The sequence below is a fragment of the Mauremys mutica genome, chromosome 6, assembly GCF_020497125.1.
Source record: "Mauremys mutica isolate MM-2020 ecotype Southern chromosome 6, ASM2049712v1, whole genome shotgun sequence".
NCBI lineage: Eukaryota > Metazoa > Chordata > Testudines > Geoemydidae > Mauremys > Mauremys mutica.
The window spans coordinates 49,378,438-49,386,372 of NC_059077.1; the positions used below are offsets into that span (position 1 = coordinate 49,378,438).

The following is a 7,935-nucleotide window of genomic DNA, read 5'->3' on the forward strand; positions in this document are numbered from 1 at the left end:
CCACACAGCAGTAATATTACTACTTAGCTGCTATATAGCACTTTCCAGCTGTAGAGCTCAAAGCACTTTCCAAAGAAGGTAAGAGTAATTGTCCCCATTTTACAAATGGAAACCTGAGGCACAGAGAGGTGACTTGCGGTCACCCAGCAGGCCAGTGGCAGACCAAGGAATTGAATCCACATTTCCTGAGTGCCCTCACCACTGGGCCACGGTAGCTAAAATAATTCCGTTTTCAACAAGTGGCAAATTAATACAGCAAAATCCATGTATGCTATTGAGTAGAGGATGCATAACTGTGCTGAAAGCCAGTTGCTGTTCTCAATAATCAGAATCTGACTCATAAATGAGCTGTATTGTGGAAGGGAAAGAGAAATGAGGAAGAAATAATGTTAGTTTTCATAATAAAAGAAGTGATACATTTCAAAACAATAAGCCTGTCTGCTAGTGCAGACCTAGAAACCTCCTAATGTACGTGGAACATTTCAGTAAAGGCCGTGTCCCACTAGAACACTGCACAAATGTGAAACGGTTTGAAAGGCAATGCACAGGTTTACAGTTGTACATAGTACTTCAAAAAAAATCAGTGATTTAAAATTATTCACGTGTTCAGCATTTTCAAATGGAATCAAAATAGCTGGTCTCACTTTACAGTGACTAAGGAGATGAATACAAAACAAAATCCTGTAACTTTCTATCAATCTTAGATACTTGCCTTAGTGCCTGGGTGCTTCACAGTTGTTAGTGTCTATATTCTCACAACAAACCTGGACTGTAAGGCCAGTTTAAAGTCCTTTGTTGTTATAAAATAAAAATATTTGGGAAAATTTACTGGTCAACAAATAAAATAACAATAGGCTACTAGAATATATAGCCTTCTGCCTCAGATCTCATGGAAAAACCTGCTGGAAAGGGCCAGGAGATAAAATTTACAAGATGTATCTATCACTTTATTCTAGCCAGCATTAGGAGATGTATGTCAAAGCGTTATGTAACCTTTCTGACCAAATCCTTGGAATCTCTGCTGGAGTCCTGCTATATACTAACAGAAAGCCTTTTTGGTCCATGTGCTTCTGTCAGTCTTTAAGTATTAACCCAATTCCCTGCATGTGGAAATCCATGCTGTGCAGATAGGAAAATAGATAATCAGACTCCTGAATCAGGATTAGCCTCACAGGAATTGCCAAATAGAAACCTCGGGCCAGATCCTGAGATGCACTGTTTCCACTTGGTGCTGCTGAGGAGAGCAGGGGAAAGGGTGGAAGCTCCCTTTCTGCTCCTCTGATTTTGGGCCTAAGGGCTGCTCTAAATTTTGCAGGCTGCAGATAAGGCAGAGTTCTATGTACTCTACCTCATCCCCTCCCATTCTAGCCAGGCTCTTATATCCCTACTTTGTTAAGAGAATCTTCTGATCTACCTTTAGATCAGCACAAAGCAGCTGGACCTATAACCAAGGATTTGGCCTCTTCTGTGTCTGGATGTACTATATGTGTAACACAAACACAGAGGTAAATATTGTATGCACAGAGTCCTGTCCAGGCACTGAATTTAATGTGAGGTTCAACTGTGTGGTATAATCAGATCGGCACAATTTATGTCTGATTTTGGCGTAATTTAAGCAAGTGAGGGTCTGAAATCCTCCTCCTTGCTCACTGGACCCAATTTCGGGATAGTGAGTTAAGTGACCTTTGAAGAAATTAGCTCTGCACTTGAAACCCATCCAGTCTTGAGCCAGTATTAAATTGTCTGACTAATCATGCTTTTAATTTCCCTCCACCATAAGTTCTAAAGTGACGTAAGTGTGTGCATGATAATTAATTGTGTAACAATATCTAATCATAGATATAGAAAAGCACAATGTTATGTCAACAATGAAAGTCAGTTACACAGATGGTTTCTAAGATGCAAAATAGTATCATTAAATAAAAAATCTGTACGCTACAGAGTAATGAAATGTTGGATCTGTTAGCTTGTGAGAAAGTAGAAAGATGGTACTTGGAGCAATATTTACATAATCATACTGATTTTAAGGCTCTATTTTAAAATTGACCTAACAATGCTTCTTACCGTGGTAAGCCACAGCTGTCCTCACTGATTGGACAATAAGCTGGATAGAGCTCTGCTACAATCAACATCTTTAAGCTGATTCAGTGATGTTGTGTAAATGTAACACTTTGAACTTAGCTATCATATGGGTTTGTAATACTCTAGCAGGGTCTGTGAGACAAAGAATGGGTTATATTATTGCATTAATGAAATACTTTTATCTGAGATACCAAGGTGATAGATGCCTTATAAATATGTATAGATCTGTGAAGGAACATGTATATCTCATCTGACTATGCTTTAGGTACACTGATGTTGAAGTCAATGGGATTTAACTACACGCTTAAAGGTAAGCATGTGGTTAAGTGCTTTCCTGGTGTGAAATCCAGACCCCTCTCAAGGCAACAGCAAAATCCCCATTGACTTCACTGGGACCAGTATTTCATCCCTGAAATTTTTTTCATTGACTGCAGTGGGATTTGAATAAAGCCTCAAAATACTGTCTGTTGTAATCATGTTTTGCTCTTTTGATGAATGTCAGTTTGTTTGTTTTTTCCTTTAGATTTGCATTTCAACTTGACATTGTTTTCTTTTTGATCTAGGCTTTCACTTAAGTTTGGTGACATGGACAACCTCAAGGGGCTTGTTATTAGGTAGGTTTACAAGATAAGGATAAAGACACTTATTAGATTATCAAACGTTAATATCTACTGAATGACTTGCAATGCAAGTTGTCTGGGAAATTAACTGTGAGAAGGATTATGTATCAGCAAGGGTTGTGAGTCAGATTTGTTAATTATATAGCGAAGTATAAAGCAGACAATTATATTTAATAGAGTTTGCCTATTTAAATACATTTTCTTTTTGTTTTATTTTTTCCCCCTATTTTTTTTAGATGAGTGGCCTCACTGCTGCACCGCAGGCTCCCCTCATCTAGGTAGGCGTCCTGATGGTCCACTGCTTCTTGTGACTCAGCCCTCCAGCCAGGTCATCTACAGCCCCAACCCTTCCAGAGTATCAGTGTCCAGGGGTGAAAGTAACTTAAAGGACTTACCAGTACGCTGGAGTCCTGAGCAGGGGGCGTGGCCTCAACCGGAAGAGGCGTGGTCTTTAAATACCCGGGCCCTTTAAATCAAGATTTAAAGGCCCAGGGGCTCTGACTGCGGCTGGGAGCCCTGGGGCCTTTAAATCACCCCAGGAGCTACCAGCTGCAGAGTGGCTGGAAGCCCCGGGGCTCAGGAGTGATTTAAAAGGCCCGGGGCTCTAGCCGCTGCTACCACAGCGGCGCTCTGGGCCCTTTAAATCGCCAACGGAGCGCTGCCACCACTATCCCAGGGCTCCGGCAGTGAGGCTCGGACAGCACTTTAAAGGGCCCAGGGCTCTGGCTGCTGCGGGGAGCCCCGGGCCCTTTAAATCCTAGCCTGGGGAAGCTGGTCCAGTCTGGCATGGCGTACTGGCTCTTGTCGGTACGCTGTACCGGACCGGCTTACTTTCACCTCTGTCAGTGTCCCCAAAATAGATAGCGTTCAGCAAATCCTAGTCATCCATACAATGTCTTCAGTCCCTTCTGGGCTCCTCTTGAATCCTAGTCTTCTTTCAGAGTAGCAGGTTTCTCCCCAGTTTACACAACAGAACTCAAATACCCTCAAACAAAACCAAACACGTTAACTTACTGGTGTCTACCTTGGGCTTGAGCTTTTCATCCAGCTGGCTTCTCCCCAGCTCCCTGTTCCTCTTCCAAACCACTAATCCATGGTGCTACCTCCCTGGAGCCTGACCCCTATCTCAGAGCTCACCTACATGTGGTTTGGAAAGCTATATTTACATGGGAGCACAAGCTAGTGGCAATATGATGTTTTCTAATTTACCCATTGCTTGACTGAGTTAAGTTTTTTTTAACCAGTGGAATTTCTTCCATCTATTTTTACTTTGTTTTCCTCTGCCAGTTTGCTTCTTATAGTCAGCTACCTGGGCAGCATGTGATCTGTAATAGCAGGGAAGGAAGCAGAATGGATGATATTCTTCTAGTGCTGTTCCATAATTAGGCAGTCAGAAGATGCTCAGGATTTTTGTGACTACCTTGCTCAGCCTGGGACCAGTCCTGTGTGGCCAATGATCTTCTTCAGCTGCAGCAACAAGGAATCAAAAATTATTTTCCAGACTCAGGTCTCCCATATAGCAAGAAAGAGCCAGATCCTTCTCCAGTGTAAATTGGCATAGATCTGTCGACTTCAGTGAGTCCTGTATGGCTGTTCTGCATGCTGGATTCAACAGTATATGCCCTCACTTTTGCAACTTTACTAATTCTCTCTTTTTTTAAAAATTATTTTCAGATTTTTATTGATAAACAGTTATTACAAGCTGTCTGTTCAGAAATGGTTTAGTTTATACAGAATACAGCTGCTTTACAACCATTCTGTGCAAGCAACATTTAATGCAACCAGAATATATGCTCCAGCAAGTTATTCCTATCACTGTGAACATGTGAGCAGCTTGCAGAGGTATGATGCACTCCTGATGCCCAGCTCCGCAAACGATGTGTCCAGGCTCTGGGAAGTCACTTTTATCGATTTCCAGGTAATAAGATGAAGTTAAGCCAAGAAAATGTCATAGGTGTGCTGACTGGCACCTCTAGGCCTTGGTGCCAAGAAAACAATGACATACTATAAGCAGTTTATAGGATCTCCAGAGATGGATCAAGGAGTAGAAAATGAACAGAAAAGAAGATTTAAAGTCTTGTACTTAACTTCATGTTAAGGGAGATAAAGGGCTGCACTGATTTGGTATCTAATTTCTTCTTAGGGATATACGTCAGCACAACACATAGGAGTGTCACCTTCTGCTCTACATCTCTGTACCTTTGTTCTTTGTATATTTGGCAATTGGGCTCTTAAGACCAACTTCAGTAGAGTCTTCATTGAGCACTGTCAGCAAGTCTCCAGCTGTCCTTACATAGGGCCTGCAGCTCCAGCTGACCGTCAGTCAGCTGGGAAAGAAAGTTAAGTGTTCCATAGCCCAACATTCTGTGAATAGATCACACCTGGGTCCGTTTCTGAGGTCAGTCAAGGTGGATTTTTTACAACAGTCATTGACCCCATCTCCTTATCAGAATTAGGGGAGATAGAGGCCAAAGCTAACAGCTCACCCAGGAATGGACTCTTCAGCTAGAGAGGAGCAAAATAAATAAATAGAGGATGGGTAAGAGAGGGAAGATGAAGGTAGCTACAAAAGAGGGGAAGGTCTTTAAAACTCCAGAGCAATCTGAGACAGGCAGCCAATCCCATCTGTCTTCTCTATGTACGACTGCACAGCAGATTTACTTCATCCTAGAGTTAAAGTAATTCTCACTTGTTTGCAGCCATAGGTGAAATTTATAGTCTGTGGGCCAAATTCAGACCAGATGTGAATGCAAAACTGCTTATTTCAGTGGTGTTGCATCCACATTGACAGGACTGAATCTGGTCCCGCAACCTAATTATTAGAGGTAGGCAACTTTAAGTGTTTTCTTGGTCATTTTTTGGATACCTGTGTCCGTGTTTGTATAATCAGAAACAGGGAAACTATTGACTCCTTCCAAACAATGTAAACCAGAGTGATCAAGCTCACAGTTAAATTTGACTTGGCTCTCAAAAGTGATCACAGAAGAGTTTGTTTAAAATCAATCTGCAAATCCTTTGGGCCCCAGAGCCAAGGGGATTAGAATTAGTGACTGTTTCTAAAACATTGACATGAATAAACTGAGTGAATCAAATCCAGCCAGTGCTGCTAGATACATTTTTTTATATGTAAACATTGGCTTAAAAATTCTTACTTAGCAGTAGGAGCAAAATCATGAACTGCCCCTTAACCAAGAAAGTGATGATTTTTAATATAAATCCTTTTACTCTCTTAACAGATTCAAGGCTTTAACATTGAAGGAGGACAGTTTGCTTATGCCAAAGATTGTGCATCCTTTTTTTCACCAGCAATTCTGATGGGCTTGATTATGTCACTGATTTTGCTTCTAGTCCTGGCCTATGCTCTCCATATGTTGATCCACCTGAAGTCTCTTGATAGGCATTATGAAAGCAAAGCCTCTCCTGCCTATTTTGCACAAATGAAAGACAGTGACATGGCAGATGAAAAAGAACCACTGAGAAGCAATGGAAATGAGTCCTATGAACTTAGAAGTCAACAGTTCTGTAAAGTCTATATTTAGAAGAGAGTGTCTCATTCAGGCTATTGGTATTTTCTTTCTGCTATTCTGTCCTGTTTAGTTGTACAGTAGCTAAAAGTGTTCACCAAATGATTTATTTGATCAAATTAAAAATAAATATATCAGACTGCTTGTTTAGCCATTCTCTGGCTTATTGTTTGAGACCCAGTTAAAAGATGTCTTGGAAATCAGAACAATAGAAAAATCTCCCATGGGAGTGAGGGAATGAACATGGTGAGAGTCTGCTCTCATATTACTAAAACAATTCGTTACAGCCACCTTACAAACACTGAACAGAGGAATTGGTAACAGAACCTTAGGGTTAAATAAATATAATAATTAATATTAAGATGAATAATATCTCCTAACTCATCTCCTCGAAGGGTGAGATTTTTCCTTGCACTGTATTTTTTATTGGTCTGTTCAGTCTGTATCAAGTGTCCCTGGCAAAACAGCTTCCATCCTTTCCTTAGAAAGTATATACAACAGTATAAATAGATTCCACCCATTAGAAGTCTTTGCTGATTCTCATCTTAAGTTTTTCTTGTCTTAATTTTATTCAGTTATTCCTAGTTTTATTCCCCTTGTGCCATCATAAAAGTCCTTCTCCTCCTTGTTTATACTCTCCACATACATAAAGACCATTTTGATATCATCCGCCACCCCAATGAAATGGTGATGGATCTTTGGAACTGTGGCATCTTAAATGTTTTTCTATATTTTGGCATGAGACTTACTTTGTTGAGGTGCTGGTGGAGCTTTTGACATCTGGCCATAGGCTTTCCCATACTTCACCTGCTGAGCTTTATGCCAAAAGAGAGATTATGGGTTTTACACACTTTAATTCTAGGCTAATTTCTTTACAACTAAATCCTGTCAGTCTCCCATGCAAGACATCGAAGTCACAGCTACATGGTGGTTCTACACCTGAAAATACATATAAAGTATGTTGGCTGGAAGCCACCCAGCAGTGCAAGGGGTATTTAGAAACAAGACATAATTTTCACTTCTCCCTCCTGTGGGAGATTAAAATTTCATCTTGTTAACAATCCTATCAATTGACATTGCCAGGGTTAGAGGACCCAAAATTAGTCTTAATTTCGCTCTTGCTCTCAGCAAGAAGGCAGGTGATAATGAGCTACCCATGTTGCTATTGGGCCAAAGCTAATCCTGAAAGAATATTTTGGCAAATCTTTTGCAAACCCAGATTTAGTAACCAACCCTCTTTTTAATTTTAGAGAAAAGAAGCTAATCGATAGAATATGTTCTTTCCAAACTGTAGTTAAAGATGAATCTATTTTAGGGTTCCTTGCACTCACGGAGATATGTCCTAAACTCCTGTTGGGAGTGCATTGCAGTTAGACAATTCATCAGGCCCAGCAACAGAGAGATGTGCTGGTGAAGTCATTCTGGAGCAAGTGGTTCACTGAGTGACGTACTTCAAAAAGATCCTTGTTGAACAATAAGCAGGAGTAAGTGACAGACTGTAAAGCTGCCCTCTAGGCTGCCAAAGCACACTCTCACAGATGAAGATGATCCAGTCCTGTAAGACAAAAATGTGGATTTGCACAGTCAGTCTGAGTGTTGCAGTCAGAGCATTTTGAGTGTGTCATATAAACAACATTTTAGAACAATTAGGACATTCTAAAACAAGCAAACTTGATCAAAATTAATTGGTTGCTTAAAAATGGGCTGAA

General features: G+C 40.7%; 1 protein-coding gene across 3 annotated transcripts in view; it reads left to right on the forward strand.

Annotated features, from left to right (window-relative positions):
* Positions 1-6,376, forward strand: part of LOC123373056 (V-type proton ATPase subunit S1-like protein) — a 27,143-nt gene extending 20,767 nt beyond the window's left edge. For all 3 annotated transcript variants that reach the window (XM_045021807.1, XM_045021806.1, XM_045021805.1), the window contains 3 exons: positions 2,646-2,696; positions 4,377-4,620; positions 5,939-6,376. In XM_045021807.1, the coding sequence (XP_044877742.1) occupies positions 2,646-2,696; positions 4,377-4,620; positions 5,939-6,241 (598 nt within the window). In that variant the 3' untranslated portion in view covers positions 6,242-6,376. The remainder of the gene's footprint in view (positions 1-2,645; positions 2,697-4,376; positions 4,621-5,938) is intronic.
* Positions 6,377-7,935: the final 1,559 nt, after the last annotated feature.